The sequence below is a fragment of the Apium graveolens genome, unplaced genomic scaffold, assembly GCF_009905375.1.
Source record: "Apium graveolens cultivar Ventura unplaced genomic scaffold, ASM990537v1 ctg4600, whole genome shotgun sequence".
NCBI classification, from domain to species: Eukaryota; Viridiplantae; Streptophyta; class Magnoliopsida; order Apiales; family Apiaceae; genus Apium; species Apium graveolens.
In genome coordinates, this window is record NW_027418615.1 from 9,687 (window position 1) to 34,419 (window position 24,733).

The following is a 24,733-nucleotide window of genomic DNA, read 5'->3' on the forward strand; positions in this document are numbered from 1 at the left end:
AAGTGGGAGATTGTTGGGTTTGTGGAGACTATTAATTAAACCCATGAAAATAAAACTATTCAGATTAGTTTATGGATTAGTCTACTTTCAGATTTGGACTATAATTTTGATTTAGAACTAATTTCTTCTCTTATAAATACTCATGTTATTGTAAAATCATAACACAACAAATTGTGAGAGATCAATACATAATTAGTGCGGCTTGTGAACTATGAATTTGTGAACCACGTAAATCTTTGTCTTGTGTTATGTCGTTTATTTTTCTTATTCTTGTTTATTCGCTTTGAATTTTGCTTTCGTTGTTGGATACTCAACAATATAATGTGTCTGCAGCCAATCTAATACTATTGCAATTAAGTAAGGTGAGTCAATATCAAATGTTACCGTTTGTATGTTGTATTATTGTGTTCCATCAAAGTGTTTTTAGATTTTAAAATATAAAAAATTTGACAAATATACCAACTTTTGGATATTTATTTGCAACTTTACTACCTTACTTAAAATCTTGCAAATTTACTATCTTTTTAAACACACAAACAATTAAATTGCAAAATATCATTTTCATCTTCCCATTCCATTTTTTTTAACTTCTCTCCCTCTCACCGCCTCTCTGTCCTTCCCCCTATCTTTCTCGTTCTCCCTCGATCTATAACTATTTTCAAACATTTATAAATAGAGAGAGTATTTTAAATATATTTATACTAACTTATTATAACTTTGATTAAATTTTAGAGATACTTTAAAAGATAACAATTTAGAATTTATTTATGAAGGGAAAAAAATCAAATTAATAAAAAAGTTCAATTTTTTCAGTTACATTATTTTAAACCTCTAATCTAATATTCAAAAAATATGTGAAAATATAAAAGAAAGGCTATATAATTTACATATCAATATTATATAATATTTGATTTGTAAATGATTACAAATTTATTTAACAATATTTTCAAAACTATAATTTTGAATAAAATAAAAATGAAACAAGTTAAAGAAATTATTAATATATATGTAGGAGCAAAAATAACCAAACCTTTTATGTACACATTAAGATTTAAAAAATTAAGATTTAAAAAATTTTACTTTGGTGGGGTGGCTTATTTTTTTGATTTTTTCCCTTTCATAAGTATAAAATCTAAACAAAACATTCTCCAACAAAGAACACACAAATTTTAAGTCGGTAACTCCATAAACCGTAGAACAACTACCACTATTTCTTAAAGATAGACATGCACCTCTGTATGCGTAAGCTTTTTTAGCTATGTCTATACGTGTCAAGAAACTGCATGCTTATAATGTTACACTAGCTAGTAAAGGGGTTATGTTGTTGAAACATTTCTTACTCTTTATCTACTGCTACTACAATCTAGCACACACCTGATAAGAACCACATTTCATTTCAATTCACTTTACAAAATGGACTCTGTGATCACAAATTTACATTTCACAACTGTCTTGATTAGAGTTTTCCTAAGTTTATCTGTTGTTTTAGTTCTCTTTGCCCCTCTTGCCACTGCGGTGCAATCAATAAGAAATACTACTCATTCAACCGACGATCAGGTTAGTTTATGTTTTAATTTGTTAGTAAAGATTGTGTTTTTGATGATCTTTGATGTTGCTTGACAATTTAAGTTTTATTTGATGAGGCTTGATTAGGGGCCGTATGTTGTGGTTTAGTAATTATTGGCTTGATGTTTTTTTGCAGTGGCAACCAACATCACCTTTTGATTGGAACATTACCGGAAAGTATGCAGGTTGGCTGGTTTTTTGCACTTGTTTTTTTTTGGATTATGTAGTTATCGTTTTCTGACTATATATTGATCAGCTGCTGTTTAAAATGAATGTTCAGTTGAAGGTTTATTACAGCTACTTCATGATATTTTTTGTCAATTTTGTGTGTTTGAGTGCTTATTTTTGAATAATTTCTTTGTAGTTGTATTGCATTTGTGGAGGACTGTGGTAATAGTGGAGATTGTAGGACTTAATAACAAAAAAAAATGGTGGTTTTTTGTTAGGTCAATTAGGCGTTAAGCAGAGAATTGGAGTGCACAAATTTGAGGATGTTCCCCAAGTCTTTAGCATTTCAGTTCTTTCTGTGTTGTATTAAGTGCTATACTACTATAGTCTATACGTTGTATGCATGTCTGCACACAGTAATTGCACGTCATCACACAAGGTCTCGAGTTACCGTATGTTCATATTAACTCTTTTGGAAACTTTGGTTTTAGATCTCAATGTATAGTTGTTTTTAATGGCATCTTATATGCAGGATCTTGGCGCTTAATGAATCCCACAGAAAGCAATCCTATAATAAGAAAGTCCAGCAGTGACTCTGTCCTCGAATTGATCAGTACCCCAACAACAAGTAAAGGGGTATATCATGTTAAGGTAATATGTTTGATTCGTCTGAATCTTTATGATTCTTAAAATGGATGCATGTTGTCTGATGCAATAATGTCATGCGAAATCCAATGTGAAAGTAAACGGAACCCTGACAACGTCATCAGTGACGTTCTGAAAAGGAATTGTTGCGATAATAGAAGTCCAAAAGTTTGTGCATGAATTTAAATTTATTATGCATCCACGTGTTTTACCCCGCGTGGGGGCTTTGAACATAAACAACTACGGCTGAATTAACTAGGAAATTAGTCCAATTTAAGTTTCAGTAGTATCCTATAAGGGGTATTTTGGAGTTGTGTATGACGTCTTTATTCTTTCTTTGAACTAATTTCAGCGCGAACCGTGCTGAATTTTGGAACCTTTTTTAAACTGAATGAAGGGGGTGAAAAAATCTGAAATTTGATTTTAAGCTCATGATTATGAATTTATGATATTCCTTTTGCTTGCCAAATATTTGCGTTGTGAATGCAGCCCACCTAGAGAAAGAGCTTGCATTCCACTTCCTCTGTTCCAGTTCAAAACTTGGTATCTTGTATGGTGGCTAAAAGAAGACTAGTTACTGTTGCAATTTAAACAAACCCGGCTTGTGGTCTGTAGATTCATTTTTCCACTTTCAATCCTAAGTTAACGTTGTTTTCAGATTTGTCATTCTTAGTTGCTGCAAAAAACCCTGTTGGTCCCTGTATGGAAGTATATTAATAGGCTGCTGTTTCTCTTTACAAGATCAAGCCAGGTTCATGGTGTTACAAGATAGAGATGGTTTTGCAATAGAGGAGCAGACTTATTGACCTTTGCAAACCAAGCTACCACTTTCAACAAGGATTGTTACTTCTGAAAATCTTCAACAGATCTACGTTGCTTTGAATTGGCTAGATCGCCTAGTGGATTGGTTTCTGCTGATTGGAAGGCAGAACCGAGGACTACTATGATTTGAATATATTGCACAAAACTTTAGGTTCTTTAAGTTAGAATATTTAGATCCTTACTTGGGCCTCACCTGTTAAGTGGAAATATAAGAGCCTCTCCTTTTTTCTTCTTGTTTTCTGATCACTATTAATTACTGCTCCGCTGTTTGCCTCTTTATGTTGAGTTTCCGTAAAAGCCTGCATCAACTCCTATACCTTGTGATTCAGTTTGTCAAACTTTGTGTGTTTTGTTTACTGGATTAGATGTCAAGCTTTTCTTGTTATGATTTTATGGCTCTTCCATGTTGAAAGGCTTTGGTACAAAATATTATGGGCCCAAGTCCATGATCTTATCAATGGACGACCAATCGGAAGTAATTCTATTATTCGTTCTCCCCTCTCTCTGTGATAAAACCTTTTCATTTAATTAGGGGATACCAACTGACTGAGGAGTAACAACTGTCTGATTGATTTGGTTAAAAATGAGATCCTAGCTTGATTTCTGTGGCTGAAGTTTTTGCCTAGTGATTTCATCTGTAACTGTTTAATTTTTTATAGTTTTCTTCTATTGGGTAGGCACCATACTTGTTTACTTCAGTTTACATTATCATCTTGCATGTTTAGCCTAACTAGGATGTTTGCATTACGCTATTGTTGATTTAATCTTGATGTAGCAGGGGATGGTTATATTCTATAAGGTGTTTGAAGATGAACATAAAGTCTGGGGTGCAACAATCAAAATAGAAGGGGATTATATATGGCCCTTACGACTACTTCGAGCAGTAGCCTACACGTACTGATATGATTTGCACCCGTGACTCCAGTTATAAATCTTATAGCATGCTCAGTACTGATATATGTATAATTATATTGCAGAGAAAAAGCAGGAGAATCTGGATACAAAGATGATTACAATATCTCCAATCCACATTACTCGGTAATTATCATAACAATTTGAATTGAATGTTGTTTTTGGCCATATGATACTTGATAGTAAATTGTTGATTAAAGTATCTCACATCACTAATTGTTATCACAAATTAATAGTAATGTTATTTGCCATTGTATAGTTCCTTATCACCTAATTTACCCTGTTACTTGTGGCACACTGGCATATCATATGCAGCAGCAGGACCGTGATAAGCTGTAGAACTTGGGACTATATCAATGAGATTTAGCAACTACGGGACTTCAGTTACTCATTGTTAACCTTTCTTTTAGTTAAACTAGTCATCTAATAATTGTTAAATTTCTCTAAAAACTAACTTTAATGCATGTGTTTGACTGGAGTTTTGAAATTCATAACTTGAGATTCACATTGAACATTTATCACTATGAATGCACTTATACCTGAATCTCGGGCCACTCTGCATAGGAAGATACCTTTTTCAATTTTAAATTTTGAATTGCTTCACCAATCTAACATGTATCTCTGTTACTTGGATTACGTGTTCTGATATTCGTACATGCAATGCTAAGATTATGATCATTTTATTGAATGAGCTTGTGCAACGTTGTGCTGTTGTAGTGTTTGGCAGTATATGTAAGGTTCATTCTAGTAACAGAAGATATTATTATACCAGAAAACATAATCATGATTCTTTTGAGAGGATATATACGGTTGCCAGTTCTGCTCCAGAACAGTTGCAATCCTAAGCTATACTCTTCTTCTGCATTTGAAAGAAAAGCATTTGTGTACTTGTAAAATAAGATTTCTGATAAAAACATTTGATGGCGTATAACTTTTTTGTGGAATAAAAGTTATGGATATTTATTCTTAGTAGGGAAGTAGTGCTACTTCACACTCACACATCTTTATGGTTTACGTTTTGCAGGTGGTATCCTTTTGGGAGTTATTCTGTGCACGTATGAGTTCCCTAAATTCCTTCCAGTTATTACTCTGGTTGTGCACTCCTACTGGATACCTCAGATCGCCACAAATGTTTTTCGTGACCCAAGAAAGCCACTACAGCCTAGTTACATTATTGGAATGAGTGTAACTCGGCTTGCAATTCCTTTATATATCTTTGGATGTCCCCGCAACTTCATGCACATTAAGCCTGACAGGAGTTGGTGCATCTATTTGGTGGGTTTTGCTGGGTTGCAAGCAAACATTCTTCTTCTGCAGCACTATCTTGGATGTCGATTCTTCATTTTTTGGCAGGTTTGATGTAACTTTTCACCATATATTAGTTCGTGCAACCCTTCTCTATTTTGTTAATTAGTTTATGTAACTCTTCCCTGTTATTTTTATATAAAATCAAGGTAGAGAATGCCTAATCCCTGTATATTGTTGTAAAGAGAGTGCCAACCAATATTCTGAGGAGCTGCAATAACTATAATGCTTAAGGATTCTTAAATAAATGAGGAACCACAATCAATTTCATACTTAGGATTTCTCATATCGATGTGATAAGACATCACTCTAAATCGCTTGTGTTTTTCAAAAAACCTTGATGTAAATTATAATATGTTGTTTAACATTTAGGCAGGGAATCGTGATATGTTTTTTAGAGTGTAGTATTGTGTCAATTTATTCATGAGTCCTGTCTGTATAATGTTCTTTTTCATTGTTGCTTGCAACTTTTGTCTTCTGTAAACCATGGCTTCGTAATTTTTTTCATCAAATTATGAAAATCATATCCTAACTTTGATCTTTTTCTTTCATAGATCCTCATGCAGATGTTTCCACTAAAATATAATTACCATAAACGGCCGGATCAGGATGTAAATCATGCCAGTGACTGTGTCATTTGCATGACGCCCATTGATTTCACTCAACATCCAGATTTTTGCATGGTACTTTTGGACAGCTTTCAGCTTGAAGTTTAAGGCTATGTAAAATTTAGCGAATTAAAAATGTTTAAGGCTAAAAGGTAGCTAGGCACTCCCTGTGTAACTAACGTTGTCCGAACCTATATGTGCAGGTAACGCCATGTGAACATGTCTTCCATTCACATTGCTTACTTAAGTGGATGGATATAAAGATGGATTGCCCAACCTGCACGCGGCGACTTCCACCAGTGTAGTTATAGGGGAACCAGAAATTTTTTTTGGAAGGCCAAAATATAGAACATTAGGATTTTTGCCCGCATTGCTGCGGCGTTTATAACATTAATACTATCCAGGAGTAAATATATTCTTTGAACCTTTATTTTGTTTCGAATTGTTTATTTGACATTAAATTATATATTATATTTTTAACTTTAAATTCATTACCTTAATGTTGTTAATTAACTCGGTTTTGTAACCCCAACTAATTCATTTATGTAAATTAAAGATGTTACTTATTTTGCATTTTTTAATTCCTCAACCACCTAATTAATTACTCAAAATTTCAACTGAGATATAATCTAAACTCACGGTTTATTACTCTCATTCAACCTTCATACTCCAATCTTCTTATACACAGATCTTAAATTATTGTGTCTTAATCGAATTTGTGTTCCTTTTTCTCGATTCCTTTTCTCATATTATAGTTACAATGCTTGTAGCACAATTGTTTCAACTTATAACATATCTAGGGTTTCAGGCACAGACTTATTGTTCCAATTTGTTCTTTGCAGATGGAAAGTCAAGATAGGGAAATAAACTTCATATGTCTCAATTATCCATCACACTTCGAGCAAGGCAAACTTGTAAGTAAAATTATTGCAAAAAAATGTCTGCATGTGTTGTACACTGAGGTATTATGATTTTTTGTAATTTATTATGTAGGAACTTCCTCTACCATTTTATTGATAAAGCAACTTTAGGTGCAACAGGATCAAGTTTAGGTATATTGACCTTAATTGCATTTAACTTTCTTCCAATTACCAAAATATTTGAGTTCTGAAATTTCGTATACAACAGATGTGTCTTTACAGAACTCAAGATCAAATTTTTTCAAATTTATCAGCCATTATGTCCTTGAAGAAGCTGAATTGGTAATACCTTGTACATTTACCAATGAGATATATGAATGATTATATGTTAATTGCATTTTTTACTCATTCAGGAACTTCCGAAAATGTTCTCAGATGTTCACGGTGATACCATTAGTGATGTTATAAACATTGAACTTGGAGGTGGATATCGTTCAAAATTCAAGTACTGTCCTAGAACGTGTAAAATTTATGGGCTTCGTCGATTCTTTGGGAAGTATGATATCGATGAGAACTTTGTAATTTTCTTTAAGTACTTGGGAAACTCTACATTTGCCATCACAGTATTTGATTACCAGTGCATGAACCACTTCCGCGATATAGAAAAATATTTCCGCTTTGAGGATTTCATGTATCCTCCTGTAAATGATGTTGTTATTATCATATCAGATGATGAAAATATTCTTCAAGGTATATATACTTTTACTTTGGAACATATAGCATAATCTATGTTTCCTGATTCATTTAATTTTACATAGTGCATCTGTTCTTCAGAAAATAATGAAATGGAAATGATGATTCAAGCGGAAGGAGATGATGATGTAGAAGAAGGTTAGTATAAAAGTTGTACCATCAGTTCTGCAGTTTCTCAATAAAATGATACTCTGTCTTCTTCAAATTATTTTAACAATTACCTAACAATCTTAAATTTCAGACCATGATGCCTTAGTTCCTGATCAAGACAATACTTTCAGAGTTCGATTGTTACTTTCTCTTGTTGATCAGCGTGGTCATGGAGTGGTATACTTTATATCATATAAAATTTTTAAATACCAAATCTTATCTATTTACTCAAATCGAATTTTTCCATTTATGCAGTATATTCCAAGGTGGATGAGAACTTTTTATGCAAAATGGGGTAGACGTACTACAGTTTCTTATCCGTAGGTGAAACACTTTGGAATGTTGATGTTCGGAAAATGAAGAAATGTTGCAGGTTTGCAAAGGGCTGGGATAAATTCACAAGGGATAACAATCTCACTGTTGGTCAGATTCTAACCTTTCAGTATATTGGCAATTTCACCTTCGTAGTATTTGTTTAGAGTAATTTCAAAGCATGCATTTGATTACATGTCTAGTTTCTATCTGAATGCAACGAAGAGACATCTTTCGATTTCTTCATATTTTCCAGTAAAATTGATATATTTCTAAGAATTTGAAATTGTAACGGATGTTGATTATTATTTTAAGTCACCTGTTTGAAGTTATCATTCTACTTACAGTTTTATGTTTGTGGTAATCAAATTCTCAACTTTGATAAAATAATATTGGTCTAAGTAACTATAAATTCATAAAAACATATTAGTAGACTGATTAAACATGTTTCACAAAGCATGATTTTGATAAATTTCTCATTACATCATTTGTAAACCATGATAGTAGAGCGATTAAACAAAATGTTCCACTTATGGGATAAGTATTACATAATTATACCTATTTCTTCATTACATGCCAACAAAATACAGGAGTAGCCTGCCAACAAATATTGGCATCTCCAACATTATTTGATTGCTCATCCTCCATGCAATTCCCAAAATCTTGTACAAAACAAACAGTACTTGTTTAATATTGCAATACTGCTTATTGAAGAACTAAAGAATTACTATCTTAAGAAAGTAAAATACATTCTCCTTAGTGTAGCTGCAATTTCTGTATTTGGATTTGTGTTAATCCTTGTAGCTTGAGTGTTGCACATAAATATTTCGTTCAATTGTTTGGCAAACATAATTTTGCAGCTAGTCATTGCAAGTACAACGGGTTGTTCTATTGCTTCAATTAGTGCAACATCAAGTAATGGAGCCAATTTACCCTTGAATGTAACATTTACTTTTGTGCTGCCAAGAAGCATAATCCAGTTCTATAATGAAATATAAGCATATGTGTCAATGTTAGGAGGATAAATGAGAAATAGTAGAGCAAATTATGCTTACATTGAATCAGTTATACAGAAGTTTATTCGCGAAACATTAGTTTTTCCTGGAATTGCTATTTTCTCTACGGGTTCAACCGAGTAAACAATTCCAACAACATCTACAAATTATTTACGTAACATTCTTAATTAACTAAATTAAATTTTTAATCTTAAAAAATTATTTAAAGAGATACGTGTAATAGTTATACCAATGCAATGAAGAACATTTTCCTGGAATTCACTAATCGCCGCGAGTTCCGTAAATTACCAGACATTAGTTGGAATATTTGCATGTACATTGTGCAACGCTGTAGCTTTTGTTAAGTTAGACAGTAGTATAAACTTGTCATCCTTGAAACATCTTGCTGCCTCTGTTGGTTCATAATATTTGACAACAAAATTTCTAATCTCATACGCATGACCTTCAATGAATTTTTTATCAAAATAATGCAACACTGTCTCACCAACGAATGCACGAATTCGATTATGCTGCTAAAAAAAACGAATGTAGATGCATTAAAATGAACAATATGGAAAATTATCAAAGTAAAGATTTATAATTTTTTTAAATAATTGAACTTACTTCTTCATCCACCAGGATCAGGTTTAATGCATTGCGATGTCCGGTGGAAAAATTCCTATCACACCACTTACTTGAAACTCGTACTCTGATTCTCCAATTGGATGTTCGCTTTGGCCTTAGATCCCCTATAACATGGGTTGCCATTTTGTACAATTAAGTAGTTTACTTTTACAAATAACAATCAGTTAGAAGTATTGAAAGTTGAGCTTATATAGGCATATTAAAATTAATATTGTACAATAAATGAAGTCAACTGAAGAACCATACATGCATCAACCACTTTACATTATTTAATGTCAAAGTTAACTTCTACTGTCAAGTTTTGAGTTGATGTATAACTGTCTATCATAAAACGGCTGGTAAATAGTAATGTTATTGCTGGTAAGAAGAAATGATATTTTGAAGATTTGTTAAAAGTATTCTTCTTCCAACTTTATTCAACAATCAACTTGACGTTTGCTTCTCTTCTGAGGCTAACGTGTGTGATGTAGTTCTTAATATGAGAATGACATAGCTTTTTCCATAAAGTAATCATAGTTTTGCCGCAGGTCTTACCTACTACTATGTATTTTATATGCTTAACTACTGCAGATATTTGAAATTTCTTTAAGTTCTTTACTTGTATAATGATATTACAGTTTTCCGGAACTAATTAGTTGATGCATATTTCGACAACTACTGGTGCAGTTCAAATTATTGCACTAAATTTAACTTTATATTTTTTTTTAAATTTTTTATGTATTCAAACTCTTTGGAAGTTTATTATCTTTTCTTTTTCAACAAAATTACTTAAAAAATGGTTTGCTTTATTATAAATATTTTACCCACAATATACTACATATTTTCTACCACTTCATTTTCCCTAATTAGAATGACTACTGAGAAAATATAAGTAAAGCAACATTACTATCGACAATACTATATACATATATATACAATACGCTCAATGTCAAGACTTCGAGCTATATCCGGTATAATTTTTTTAATAATTTAATATTTATTAGCGGTGTCACAAAAATTCAATACTGGGATAGAATTTGGCCAATTCTTCATATATCCGGTATACCTAGACTCCTAATTATTACAAGGTTAATCTGATTATCCTTTATTGGAAATTATATATTAATGTGATTATTTTAACAACATTATTTAGAGAAAACAGTTCTAAATAAATACTGATACTTTACACTTTATTTATTTATTTTTTCCAGTAAACGATGCTAATCACTTTTTCGTCGTTGCAACTATTCTGATAATTAGAGATTTTCTCGTCCCTAAAGTTATAAATTTTCAACTTTAATTTGTAGTAAGTACTGTCTTTATTTAAAGACAAAATTTTACTTCTACCATTTTTTCTAAAGATTATGACTGTCCAAAAAAATATTGTAAGAAGCCATAATTTATCTCGCAAGTCAACGTCTTATCAATATGTGTTCATAACATACTATAATATAATATAGAAATATTGTAAAATTGATACAAAAAATTATTACTTTATTATTTCCTTCGAGGAAGTAGAAAAGCAATTGTAATTTTACATTAATTTGGTACTTTAGATCTGTTGATGGAGTTACAACTTTAAATTGCGCCAAACTCTAGATGACAGTTAAACTAATAAATAATTTATAATTATTTTAAAAATTCTTCAAGATTTATAATTATTTTAATCATGTATTGTAGAAAGGGTCAATTATAATTGGAAATGGTGTAACATTCTAAACAATACATTTTCGTCATCCAGAGAACATAAAATTCTTATTTAATATTCTACTTATATGTGTAACAATGTGAGTTTTTAAATTTTTACAACCTATAACATTTGAAGAATTACAAATATCATTTAGCATTAGGTCATGCCAAGAAATTGAAGAAAACATAACTCTCTCATTGACGAATTGTGAAAACTACACTGCAAAGTTCAACTGTTCAAAAAATTCAATTTCTGGGCTGATATTATATTTTCCATAGCTTAATATTCTTCCATCGCAACAATTTTTTTTCCAATATATTGGACTATCACACTTTTCAACATCATTGAATTACCTAGTTCATTCATATTTTTTTATATAAAAAATATATCAAAATACATTAATAACATAAGTCCAACATGAAGCATATAAATTAGCAGTCCAATGTAGAACACACCTACGTAGAAGATTCTACAATTTAAGGTAATAATAATTTGAACTCTGGATGTTCATTCACCATCCCAAATACATAGCATAAAAAAAGAAAATTAATTAATATACTTCTTAGTCTTTGAAATTTTTTCCGAAGTCCTTTTGCTCTTTGTTGACGTTTCGGGGGTCTTGAACTTGAGTTGCGACAAACTATCCAAATGATACTTTCATGTAGATGGCTACAATAAGGATAATTATAATCTTTGTAACAATAAGAAATAAAATTAAATCAAACAGATACATGTTAAAAATTACCTCAAGTGGAGAGTCTTGATATTTGTCAATTTCACAACTAAGATTGATCTCTTCAGATTCACATAATAGGGTCATTTCATAAATATCTGTAGCTAGGTAAGACTTGCATGATTTTTCAATGTTAGCCTGTTTAATCAATAGCTTCACACTATATTCCTTGTCTGCAATTTGTTTTAACATCTCCGGAAATATCTTCTCATTACATTCCTATATTATCAAGTATTTGGCATTCAATCGGATTTAATACATGATTAAATTTAAAGGAATAAAAGGTCTACTTTTAAATTAGAATGACACCTCATCAATAAAGTCATAAACAGTTTTTCCTATCAATGAACGAACTTCCCGATCTTCCAGTATTATGCCAATTTCACCAGTGGAATCCAATGTCTCCGCATATATCCTGAATCTGCATTAACAACTTCAATTAGAAAGAGTCTAGGGTGCAAATAAAATGTTTAAAATATAATTAAAATTAATAATTATTGAAGTTACTTTTTCAGGGGATGTGGAATGTCAGAGTTACACATAACACATTTGAACAACTCATCCACATTTTCATTTTCACGGTAGTATGATGTACACGTACGAAAGAACCATCCCATTCCTGTTGCTACTTTCCAGATTTTGACATTACAGATAACCTCTTTCTACAAATGTTGTCATATTTTATAACACATCAGTTACTGAGCATCATATATCAACATAATTCTGCAACTTTCTATAGTATGAATCTTGCCTTTGTAAATTCAGGACCAAGATTCAATATTTCTTCCAAGTTAAATTGTCGGACTTTCTCTACCTTAACACTTGAAAAATCTTCTTCAGAAAAATCACCACTATTGTACCTGATGATCATTTCTATTAATCATATGTTTTGAACATAAAAAATTAAGATGAAACTAATGCAAGTACTATTGAAGTACCTTTGACGAAGTTGAGCAACACTGTGGTGATGATAATTGAGGAAAAACTTTGTAGACCATACATGTCCAACCTGGACTTTTTCTAAAATAGATCGAATGTTTGTTAATCAAAAGTCAAGGATTAAAATATATGCTATGTTCACATGTACCTTCATAAAGATATATCTTTGCGCTAGCAATTATCATGATTATAGGTTCCTCTAGATCATCCTGTAAGATCATCCTGTAAGTTCTCATCTAACTCCTCAGCAAACTTGTCCCAAAATATAACATCAATAGTGGATCTACATAATAAATCAAATATTTATCAACCATTTTTTAGTGTTCATACAATACCATTTATTACCTAATTTCAGTTTTCATTTGAAAGTTTATTAATCAACATGTTTTCAACCTTCCATCGGTTAATCGAAACTTTTGTTGAACCTGGGCTTCTCCATTGCAGTTAATAAGGTGTTTCAAAGGGAGATCATTTTTAACCAATCCAACAATGTCTGATGAATACAATTTACAATAAAATCAGTTGAATCGTCATACATGGAAAATAGGCTGCAATAGAATTTGTGTAATAGATTGTACCTGTAAGATAAACATTTTGCTTTGCCACCTGTCCTAAATCGCCAAGATCAAAGAATCAAATACGTTCTCCTATATTAAAGTCTGATTCTCAGCAATTTCTTCAATTTTGGTATAAGCAGTAAAAATGATTTGTTTATCCGCACGGATGCATCTAAACTTATCAGCAGGTCTATATTCTTTGACAGTGAAGTTAGATATGATATAAATTCTTCCTATGACAATTTCTTCCAGTTTTTCATCAGAAATACTTCCGAGAACAAAAGCATGCATCCTATAATTCTGCATAAAAAAAGTTGATTACGTATGATTCACAATATCCATTACATGTAATTGATAGATGACTACATGCTCGATAAATAACAAACCTTATCATCAAGTAACAGCAAGTTGAAGCCTTTAAAAATTTCTCCTTTCAAAGATACTCCACGCCAAAATCTTATAACTCGGACTTTAATTTTCCATTTGTAACTTCCAGGAGAAACAATTCTCAAATCATGAAATATAGTAGACATTGTTGGCGCAAAATATGTATTACAGCTGATGAGTATGGATAGGCTAGTACTACTTTGACATTTATAGTAGAATGGAACATAAGTATTTCATATTTAAGAATTGAACAACTGGTTGTTGGACAAAGTTAATGTTCATGCAGTGTCTTTTTATAATACACTTGATTCCATTTAACATTTTTATTAAAAAACTAAAACCTGTAAAGTACGATATACTCTATAGAATTACAGGAAATATTTTAATAAAGCGATTTCAACGATCATAAATATAATAAACTTTACTTTCTATGAATTAACTATGAAACTGCAATAGAGATTTAAAAAACACAACAATTTCGACACGATGATTAAATCAAAGTTTTCGGAGATAGCAAAATAGCAAAATAAAAATTTCTCATAGTACCGAAAATAAACATATTACATATTACAAAATATGGCCTTCAATATTTCAAAAGCGTCCTTCATCGAGAATGATTTTAACAAAAATATAAAAATATATCTCCATAACATCGATTTCACCAAAACGCAACAACATCATCACTGCAAAATTAAACACATGAGCCTAATTCAGAATACAAAAAAATTTGTCTTCATTTATGAAAAAGAATTTTTGTACCATAGTATATACCTTCTCCAGCTTAATGCTCCTATACTTTGTCAAAGGAACATTTTCATCATCAATAAGAGATAATGTATGAGGCTTCTTGCGCGCTTTAGATTTCTTTCCCGGTTCATGTACATTTTTCTTCTGATTCTTAGGAACATGTTCCACCACAAAACAATCCATTTCCTGAAAAACAATCTATGTTATTTTAAATAAAGATTCCTGCAATTTAACATTAGTTGGGCACAATATATGGTCATATTCTGTAAAGTTTCTTACACTTGAATTCACATTCTCTTCAGTATAAGCCTTTGGATCAACATTATTATTGTTCTCATCAACCATTTCAAAACCTTCAAAAATAGAACATGCCTCATACAGTTTGCTAGCACCTTTCAGATTTTCTTCCTTAATGCATAACGTGACAGTGTAGTCTTTTCCCTCAAGCAGTTTTATACATGGAGGTAACTTTGATATAGAACAATCATCCTTAAAAGGTAAAGCAAAACATGTTCGTCATTTAATTAAAAAAATTATAAAAATTGTGGAACTCCCAAATAATAAACACAGTGGATTCCAATGTTAAAAATAAGAAATGCTCATGCAAATAACAAATAGCTGGAAATTGAACGTACTTCTGCTTCATCCAACATTACTTCGAAGACAGTTTTGCCGGTCAACTTCTTCAACTCAGCATCTTTGAGTACAACAGGAAGTACTCCAGTTGAATCGGAGAATAACCCACAAATTCTAAACCTGATTTAATATTAAATGTTCACGATTAGTTCAGTAAATTTTAAGTTTCAAATAAAATGAAAAGTCAATTGCTTCAGAGTATACTCAGCAGATACCTTTTCTCAGGGTATGGGTAATATCTCATGCATGCAACATTAGGACATGTATATCTTTTATCTTCCAAGACCAAATCAAGATCACATTTCCAACATACGTAAACAAACCAGTTTGATTCATATTCTACCTTTTTTAAGGTAAGGTGGCAATTGACAATACACTACAAAACATAATTTGTTATAGGATGGAAATTTGATAGTGCGCTTCTAATAACAATATTTCAGTAATGCTTCATGAAATAATATATTTAAACAAATTACCCCTTTGAAATTTTCGTCAAGCTTACAAATCTGTTCTACATTCTTTAAGAGAACAATGTCATTTTCATCAACATCATCTGGAGTTCTTCGGAAAGTAGGATCCATCATTCTGTTTTTAATATCAGAACTAATATTAGAAGTACTAAATTAACATATTCATAATATGGTATAAATGAAGCAATCCTAATGTATAAGCAAATATTATTATACTACAATTGTAATTACTTTTTCTGCAAATCCTTTACACTATAGTTGTTGATGTTAATATAAAATCTCGTTGCCGGGTAGTTCGTGAGATAAAGTTCACCTAAATATCAAAGTACAAAATGAAATTAGAAGTTCATTCTCAGGTACAACTATGAATTATAATTTTAAGATTAAGGTTTGATAGAGTTCCCAGAATGTACCTTCGTACTTATTAACTTTAGCACTTGCTATAATAACTACAAAAGAATCATCAGATTGAGCATTCAATTCAGCATCCACCCGTTCAACAAACTTGTCAAAAAATGTCACTTTCCTCACATAGCTTGTAACGCCCCCAAATCCGGGGTCAGAGGATTTGGTCGTCACTATGAAACCTCAATCCAAATTAACCTGTTTAATCAATAAACAAATGGCAGCGGAAGATATTTATCATCTATGACCCCAAACTAATCCAAGATCTTTTAAGGTTACAGTTCTAGAAACAAGATATCCAAATTCCACAAATAAATTTTTTTCACTTCCTTTTAAAACTCTTTTCAATAATTCTCAATCTCCAAACTTAACCCTCTAGTATAACTTCGAAATGAAGTATACTAGGCCCAAATAAAATACACAACTATAATATAATATAATATAAATAACTTTATACAATAAAACTTACACTAGTCCGCAAACCCTGGACCAACCACCTTCCCAAGAGCTTCTTCTTTGCTTCCTCGAATTACGCAGCTAAACAACGCAAGCTAATCCTCACTGGAGGTTAGATTTGAAAACAGGCAAGTATGAGCGAAAGAAATGCTCAGCAAGATCATTATAACATATATAGGGTCATTTTGATATAAAACCGACATCTGCATTAGAGCAGAACATTTAGAATCATAGTTGCTGAATCATAAAATTTTAGTTGAGGAATCCTAGATTTAATTCCTTAATTATATTGAAAACCATTTTGATATTTTTGAGCGAAATGCTTCATCAATACTTTGAATCTTGACGAGAATAAAACTCGTAAAACAGTGTTTACAGAAATATTGTAAACCACAATAACATGAAACAATGATCATGGAATGAATCATAAACTTTACTCAACCGAACTCTTGAAATTAATACTTACTTTATTGTCATATCAAATTAGATATCAATACAAACTTTGATGCTCACAACACCCATACTGAAGTCAACATCAATCATCTATACTATACCACCTTTGATATTTAACAACAACGTAAGTATCAGCATAAATCAAAATCTAAATCAAAACTGCATTTCACCATTATTCCAAAACAGAAACAGTTGATAAATCATTTATGCTATGATTATCAAAACAATAAAGAATTTTAGATATCTATTTAGATTGGAACCAATTATGCACTATGTTGTTCCTGATGATCAGTCACGAAACAGCACCGGTATCCCGCAGCCATACCGTAAATATAGGTACTACCCGTATCCCGAAGACATACGGTACCTATAGGGCGCCATAAAAGGCATAACTAGCCTTGAATGATATTACAGCTGGACCAATATCTCGATCACCTACGCTGTAACCAATAACCAGTAACTATCTACTTACAATTACATTCCTAACCTATCTAGCTCACTAAAGGCGCATTCCCCAAGCAATTCTCCCCAGATGGAAATGCTGCGAAACCATAAATAGTATCAACTGAAGCAAAGTTCGTAGCATCACGTACAACTTCCACAAAAGCTCTAGCTTTGTCAATGACTTCATAGATCTTGCCTTTGTGTTCTCTAGTCGCAGAGCAATATGAGTTAATAATCAGTCTAAAAGCAATACAACCGAATATTTAGCACAAAGCTGAAATTAAAAAGTTATCTCTAGCCGCTATTGCTTTAAAACTTTTACAGTTGAATAAATTCTCTCTCATAATTTGCTCAACAGCTCGGATAATGACTAAAGTAGGGTGTCCTGGACCTTGATTAGGAACCATTGCTCTCAGCTCAACTAAATCAATAATTCGAAATAGGGTAATTCAAAGAGCTTTCAAGATAAGAAAAAAATCACTGATTAAGGCTTGGTTGTAGCTGCTAGAGTGAGAAGAAGAGAATCTATCTAAAACAACTTTACCAAATTAGCCAGGGTCGTGTCACATCAGAATATGTTTGTAGAGCCTTTCATCTCAATTACAAAAATATATAAATAATAGTGTAGCGAAGCAATATATGAAACTTACCTTATTATGAACACTAAAAAATCCGGTAATTTGGAATGTGGCTCCTGACAAAACAAATAATCAATAACACTTCTGGATAGTCCTGCTAGAGTAGAAAGGGGTATCACCAGTAGCCGATTCAGGAATTTATCAAACATACAATTTGTTGTGAAAAATCCCATCCGAACAAAAGTCATCCCAATGGATGCTTCCTGCTGTAGTAGCAGCTATAAGTAAGAAATTTGGTGACACTCTTGACCAGAAAAAATACACTTATAAGCTTAAATTTGGACAAAAAAAATGATTAGAGCAGCTCCTAATTTATTCTACATCATCTGGATTCAAAGAGATGCAAAAAAGAGTAACCGTGAGAAAGATGAATTAAATATGTACATATCCACACACATGAGATAAGAAATCAGACCAGCCAAGTATGAAATAATTTCTAACAGTAACCACCTACTCACCTCTTCCAGTATAATACGATCCCATTTCACGGAGTGTAAAGTAGATTTGCCGTTACAGGATCCATATTCAACTCCTTCCGACTTGTTGGTAGAAGAACCAGCTCCAAAAGTCTTATCCTTGTTGTAATGCTTCCCTTTCTTTGAAGACTCCTCCTTTCCTTCATCCACCGACTCAACACCCTTGCCTTTCTCTGATCTGTTTAGTTCAGGATTCTTACCCTTCTTCTGTTTCGACTGCTTATTAGTTCTAATAGCATTTAGACCCCCAAAATATTTCAGGTGAATAGATATCTTATGTTCATAAAATAATAACTTTCCACACCAAATGCACTTATGTTTAGCTGGCATAACATTTTTCCTCTACTCAGCTTCAACAATAGAATATGTAGTAATAACAAAATCATAATCTGAGAATTCATGAAGGGTTTTGCCTCTGTTGCCTCCATGACACACTAGCACCTTGTTGCTACCTCTTAAGTTAAATCGATCAATCTCATTTAACTTAAAACTCTTAAGTATTGATGAAATGCTTCATCAATACTTTGAATCTTGACGAGAATAAAACTCGTAAAACAGTGTTTACAGAAATATTGTAAACCACAATAACATGAAACAATGATCATGGAATGAATCATAAACTTTACTCAACCGAACTCTTGAAATTAATACTTACTTTATTGTCATATCAAATTAGATATCAATACAAACTTTGATGCTCACAACACCCATACTGAAGTCAACATCAATCATCTATACTATACCACCTTTGATATTTAACAACAACGTAAGTATCAGCATAAATCAAAATCTAAATCAAAACTGCATTTCACCATTATTCCAAAACAGAAACAGTTGATAAATCATTTATGCTATGATTATCAAAACAATAAAGAATTTTAGATATCTATTTAGATTGGAACCAATTATGCACTATGTTGTTCCTGATGATCAGTCACGAAACAGCACCGGTATCCCGCAGCCATATCGTAAATATAGGTACTACCCGTATCCCGAAGACATACGGTACCTATAGGGCGCCATAAAAGGCATAACTAGCCTTGAATGATATTACAGCTGGACCAATATCTCGATCACCTACGCTGTAACCAATAACCAGTAACTATCTACTTACAATTACATTCCTAACCTATCTAGCTCACTAAAGGCGCATTCCCCAAGCAATTCTCCCCAGATGGAAATGCTGCGAAACCATAAATAGTATCAACTGAAGCAAAGTTCGTAGCATCACGTACAACTTCCACAAAAGCTCTAGCTTTGTCAATGACTTCATAGATCTTGCCTTTGTGTTCTCTAGTCGCAGAGCAATATGAGTTAATAATCAGTCTAAAAGCAATACAACCGAATATTTAGCACAAAGCTGAAATTAAAAAGTTATCTCTAGCCGCTATTGCTTTAAAACTTTTACAGTTGAATAAATTCTCTCTCATAATTTGCTCAACAGCTCGGATAATGACTAAAGTAGGGTGTCCTGGACCTTGATTAGGAACCATTGCTCTCAGCTCAACTAAATCAATAATTCGAAATAGGGTAATTCAAAGAGCTTTCAAGATAAGAAAAAAATCACTGATTAAGGCTTGGTTGTAGCTGCTAGAGTGAGAAGAAGAGAATCTATCTAAAACAACTTTACCAAATTAGCCAGGGTCGTGTCACATCAGAATATGTTTGTAGAGCCTTTCATCTCAATTACAAAAATATATAAATAATAGTGTAGCGAAGCAATATATGAAACTTACCTTATTATGAACACTAAAAAATCCGGTAATTTGGAATGTGGCTCCTGACAAAACAAATAATCAATAACACTTCTGGATAGTCCTGCTAGAGTAGAAAGGGGTATCACCAGTAGCCGATTCAGGAATTTATCAAACATACAATTTGTTGTGAAAAATCCCATCCGAACAAAAGTCATCCCAATGGATGCTTCCTGCTGTAGTAGCAGCTATAAGTAAGAAATTTGGTGACACTCTTGACCAGAAAAAATACACTTATAAGCTTAAATTTGGACAAAAAAAATGATTAGAGCAGCTCCTAATTTATTCTACATCATCTGGATTCAAAGAGATGCAAAAAAGAGTAACCGTGAGAAAGATGAATTAAATATGTACATATCCACACACATGAGATAAGAAATCAGACCAGCCAAGTATGAAATAATTTCTAACAGTAACCACCTACTCACCTCTTCCAGTATAATACGATCCCATTTCACGGAGTGTAAAGTAGATTTGCCGTTACAGGATCCATATTCAACTCCTTCCGACTTGTTGGTAGAAGAACCAGCTCCAAAAGTCTTATCCTTGTTGTAATGCTTCCCTTTCTTTGAAGACTCCTCCTTTCCTTCATCCACCGACTCAACACCCTTGCCTTTCTCTGATCTGTTTAGTTCAGGATTCTTACCCTTCTTCTGTTTCGACTGCTTATTAGTTCTAATAGCATTTAGACCCCCAAAATATTTCAGGTGAATAGATATCTTATGTTCATAAAATAATAACTTTCCACACCAAATGCACTTATGTTTAGCTGGCATAACATTTTTCCTCTACTCAGCTTCAACAATAGAATATGTAGTAATAACAAAATCATAATCTGAGAATTCATGAAGGGTTTTGCCTCTGTTGCCTCCATGACACACTAGCACCTTGTTGCTACCTCTTAAGTTAAATCGATCAATCTCATTTACCCATTAAATCACAACAACAAGAGGACATATCACAAGGGTAGCTTTAACTTCTGGCAACCCTGATCAAAATTTACAAGTATGTCTGCCATAATGGAATCCCCAAACAACAGGTATCCGAAGATCCCAATGGTAAAGTAGATTCCTGAGCAAAGTACTAGAGAAATTCGAACAACTGAGGTCATATCTGATGCTTCCCTAAGCGCCCCTCCAATAATATGAACTGAAATTAAAAACATTTTCATAAGTAATTTCCTCAGAAAATTAGTGTCATTTATAAGAGTACTTGTTTCTATTAGTTGTAACTAACCATTGAAGTGAAAAGTGAATGTAGTGACGGTGACTGGAGATGAAGCGAAGAGGTTAAAGAAGGAGGCTCGATTGTCCAACTGAGGTATGAGCTTTGGTGTATTTGTTTTGCCTTCTAAGAGTGCTGAGATTGCCATTCCTGAGCATATCCCCACAAACACCAATGCTAACAGAACTGATACTGCTGAACAAAACCTTAATGATTCTTTAAAACAAAAAACAAAGAACACGGATACAGGGATCACTAAACTGGAACATAGCTAATGTATGTACGAGAGAGGTCTACATTGATTATTTGTATTGACCTACTCGACCGAACAAAACTAGTGGTAGTGAAATGAATATTAGAGTAAACAAAAGAGCGAAAGCTCGAGTGTTCCACCAGTGGATGCCAAACCATTCTTGCAGTACTCCCAAGTGAACTGGTCTGTCCGGCTGGTTTCCTGATAATACATCCCCTGTAAACAACACATTAAAATGTTATTAGACATTTATACACACACTCAGGTGCCATAAATAGGTAATGTAAACTCTAATGAACGGTAGGAATTTCCAGATACATGATTCTTGATGAGTAAATAGACTCTGTGAATATAACACGTGCAAGGTTAGCTTAAAGTAAGTTGATTCCTACAAAATGTTCAAACCTTTGCCTTGCCATTTTAGCACTTCTTCCCTGATAAGATGTCGAACCAACATATCGTCAGAACCATCCAATACCTGGACAAGCATTATTTCTCTTGTCCAGTCTTATATACATATATTATGGGCATGCTCCGCAATCCAGACCAGCATCAATCAACTTTTTAGTTGTAACATTCTTATACATTTAATTAGTTGGAACATGCAAGATATCCTGTGGCACTAATTAACCGCGACTAATAACATATAGCTTTGCAGTGATGCATTTAGAGCTCAGGAATGTAAAAGGCATCTGTCGATGTCATAACCGTCAAGTATTATCATGAACGGGCATGTACCTCTGGCATAAAAATTACAACATGATCTAGTGTCCGAGCATCAAATTTTGAACTGTTTGGCTTTTCTAGACCCAACACCTACAAGATGCATGAAGCAATGCAGTTAATCTTAAGTGTATATTATCTTTCAGTGAACGTTCTACATAAATAAATCTATAAATTAAACTCTAACTTACAGATCGAGCAAAATCAATAACAGAAATCTGCATTCCTAAGAAGATCCCAAGATATGGAACTTTATTTTCTCTGGCATAATTAGCAGCCAGTATGATTCCTTTAATCCCATGATCCCCAAATTCAGCAGGAACCAACACACGTGCTGCACTCTGAAGACATGGATAAAATAACAGTTCAAATCATTAAGAAAATATAATATTTGGGACCCTGCACAGCCACCGAAAAACACAGCATTCCCCCACTAATGTTAGAACATCAATGTAATCTTCAGCTATAAGCTACACAAATAAAATCATTTATGCGAGTACGAAATGACAACAGTAAATTCTAATTTGAATAGGCTTTCCTCCAAAAATTCCGATTCAACATGAAATTCTAAAAAATTAATATCAATACAACACGTGTCTAGCAGTAACAATAACAAGGCCACCAGTATAGCTTATAAAGATCTGTAAACCCAACTTCTTTCAAGATTAACAATACATACACCAACTTTTAATCGAGTAGATTAGAAGTTAATCTTACCTAATCAAGCAAACCCAATTTCTTTTAACACTAACAAAGCTCCAAAGACCTGTAAACAAAGCTTTATTAAAATAAAAACATAAAATTTGAAAATAAATTCGAAATAAACTTACTTTTCTCACATAAATTGAGTAGACCCAACTTCTTTCAAGATTATTTAGCACCAATCGAGCTCGATTTAGGAATTAATCACGTTTAATTAAAGGTTAGTACAAATAGGGGTATAATTAGGTTTAGAGAGAGTGATTGAGAAGAGAGGCAGTGAGAGATGAGGGAGAAGAGAGACTGAGAGAAGAGAGATGAGACAGTGAGAGAGAGGAGAGAAAAGAGAAGAGAGAATGAGAGAGGGAGGGGGCACCGGAAAAACTGAGAATAAAATTTTTGGTTAAGCCGGGAATTTTTTGGTGTATTAATGGGGGAAAGAAACAAGCGGACCTTTTTTTTTTAAAAAAAACGATTATAAACATCGGTTAGTTAAGATACCGATGTCTGACAATACCTTTAACATCGGTTTTGAAGCGACCGATGTTAAAACTGCTTTTAACATCAGTGAAATTTCTAACCGATGTTAAAAGGGTGATGTCGTAGACACTATTTCTAGTAGTGGTGGGTCCCTACTAACGTGGAGGGCTAAATTTTAAAATTAGGAAAGTTATTGTGTGAACTAGTAAAATGTTAGTGTTAAAAATAAAGAAAGCTTAATACAAATTTTAAAAGTTATTTTCTAGTTTTCATTTTAAGGATTATTTCAATTTGAAAAAATGCATATATATATATATGAGTCACCACATTTTTGTTGTAGACCACGGAGACCACCTATGTTCTGCAATCAAAACCCTATGAAATATATTATTTTCTGAAGTATGCTTATGAATATCACTAATTTATTAAAATTATTGAATATCATTTAAGTTTAATAAGTATAATGTGTATATTCTGCAATCTAAACAATTTTTTTTGCAAACTAAACATGTTTCGTAGGATAACACATTTTGTAATGTTCTACATGCAAGTACATGTATGATATTCAATATTTTGAATAAAATAATGATCTTTGTAGAACATAATTCGTAAAATATTACATTTTATAATGTTTATGCAAGATTTTAGTTATCAAAACATAAGTGGTCTCCGTGGTCTCCAAGAAAAACATGGTCTTCATAGAATTTTACTCATATAATACATACATATAAATTGTAGGAATTTCAAAAGAAATCCCTGCTTAGTGAGAGAACTAGAGAGTCCTACTGATTACGGTTGATTTGATTTTGATCTTGTGGTTCGGATTTTGTGTAAACATATCTTTATTTT

At 32.5% G+C, this 24,733-nt stretch overlaps 4 protein-coding genes and 4 long non-coding RNA genes across 14 annotated transcripts; 4 read left to right on the plus strand and 4 right to left on the minus strand.

Annotated features, from left to right (window-relative positions):
- The first annotated feature begins 1,321 nt into the window (after positions 1-1,321).
- Positions 1,322-4,486, plus strand: LOC141702082 (transmembrane E3 ubiquitin-protein ligase FLY2-like). The gene is made up of 6 exons (XM_074505781.1): positions 1,322-1,557; positions 1,703-1,751; positions 2,267-2,385; positions 3,980-4,095; positions 4,179-4,239; positions 4,429-4,486. The coding sequence occupies exons 1-6, from the start codon at positions 1,414-1,416 to the stop codon at positions 4,450-4,452; spliced, it is 513 nt and encodes a 170-aa protein (XP_074361882.1). The 5' UTR covers positions 1,322-1,413; the 3' UTR covers positions 4,453-4,486.
- A 588-nt stretch (positions 4,487-5,074) lies between these two features.
- LOC141702083 (uncharacterized) lies at positions 5,075-6,307 on the plus strand. The gene is made up of 3 exons (XR_012567004.1): positions 5,075-5,466; positions 5,973-6,101; positions 6,230-6,307. It is a non-coding gene; the product is annotated as an uncharacterized LOC141702083 (long non-coding RNA).
- A 3-nt stretch (positions 6,308-6,310) lies between these two features.
- LOC141702084 (uncharacterized) lies at positions 6,311-7,393 on the plus strand. 2 transcript variants are annotated; one of them, XR_012567006.1, is made up of 4 exons: positions 6,311-6,432; positions 6,869-6,940; positions 7,020-7,078; positions 7,155-7,393. It is a non-coding gene; the product is annotated as an uncharacterized LOC141702084 (long non-coding RNA). The 2 variants fall into 2 exon arrangements; XR_012567005.1 differs by lacking the exon at positions 6,311-6,432 and having other exon boundaries at positions 6,777-6,940.
- Positions 7,394-7,657: 264 nt separating this feature from the next.
- LOC141702077 (uncharacterized) lies at positions 7,658-8,099 on the plus strand. Its single transcript, XR_012567003.1, has 3 exons — positions 7,658-7,777; positions 7,881-7,966; positions 8,045-8,099. It is a non-coding gene; the product is annotated as an uncharacterized LOC141702077 (long non-coding RNA).
- Positions 8,100-12,118: 4,019 nt separating this feature from the next.
- On the minus strand, positions 12,119-13,294 carry LOC141702087 (uncharacterized). The gene is made up of 5 exons (XM_074505783.1): positions 13,231-13,294; positions 13,082-13,163; positions 12,895-13,003; positions 12,651-12,805; positions 12,119-12,564 (listed from the first exon to the last, which is right to left on the minus strand). The coding sequence occupies exons 1-5, from the start codon at positions 13,265-13,267 to the stop codon at positions 12,441-12,443; spliced, it is 507 nt and encodes a 168-aa protein (XP_074361884.1). The 5' UTR covers positions 13,268-13,294; the 3' UTR covers positions 12,119-12,440.
- A 1,528-nt stretch (positions 13,295-14,822) lies between these two features.
- On the minus strand, positions 14,823-15,213 carry LOC141702074 (uncharacterized). The gene is made up of 2 exons (XR_012567000.1): positions 15,053-15,213; positions 14,823-14,959 (listed from the first exon to the last, which is right to left on the minus strand). It is a non-coding gene; the product is annotated as an uncharacterized LOC141702074 (long non-coding RNA).
- Positions 15,214-17,684: 2,471 nt separating this feature from the next.
- Positions 17,685-21,877, minus strand: LOC141702078 (uncharacterized). The gene is made up of 8 exons (XM_074505778.1): positions 21,742-21,877; positions 21,509-21,654; positions 20,934-21,224; positions 20,488-20,693; positions 19,894-20,044; positions 18,734-19,024; positions 18,288-18,493; positions 17,685-17,844 (listed from the first exon to the last, which is right to left on the minus strand). The coding sequence occupies exons 1-8, from the start codon at positions 21,875-21,877 to the stop codon at positions 17,685-17,687; spliced, it is 1,587 nt and encodes a 528-aa protein (XP_074361879.1).
- Positions 21,205-23,826, minus strand: LOC141702073 (uncharacterized). Of its 6 annotated transcripts, none has more exons than XM_074505774.1 (7): positions 23,545-23,826; positions 23,423-23,471; positions 22,897-23,104; positions 22,721-22,798; positions 22,388-22,416; positions 21,742-22,198; positions 21,205-21,654 (listed from the first exon to the last, which is right to left on the minus strand). In XM_074505774.1, exons 3-6 carry the CDS (start codon positions 22,927-22,929, stop codon positions 21,985-21,987), a joined length of 354 nt encoding a protein of 117 aa, XP_074361875.1. In that variant the 5' UTR covers positions 22,930-23,104; positions 23,423-23,471; positions 23,545-23,826; the 3' UTR covers positions 21,205-21,654; positions 21,742-21,984. The 6 variants fall into 6 exon arrangements, with proteins under 6 accessions (XP_074361875.1, XP_074361877.1, XP_074361874.1 ...); XM_074505776.1 differs by having other exon boundaries at positions 23,536-23,826; XM_074505773.1 differs by having other exon boundaries at positions 22,897-23,046; positions 23,536-23,825.
- Between the last annotated feature and the right edge of the window lie 907 nt (positions 23,827-24,733).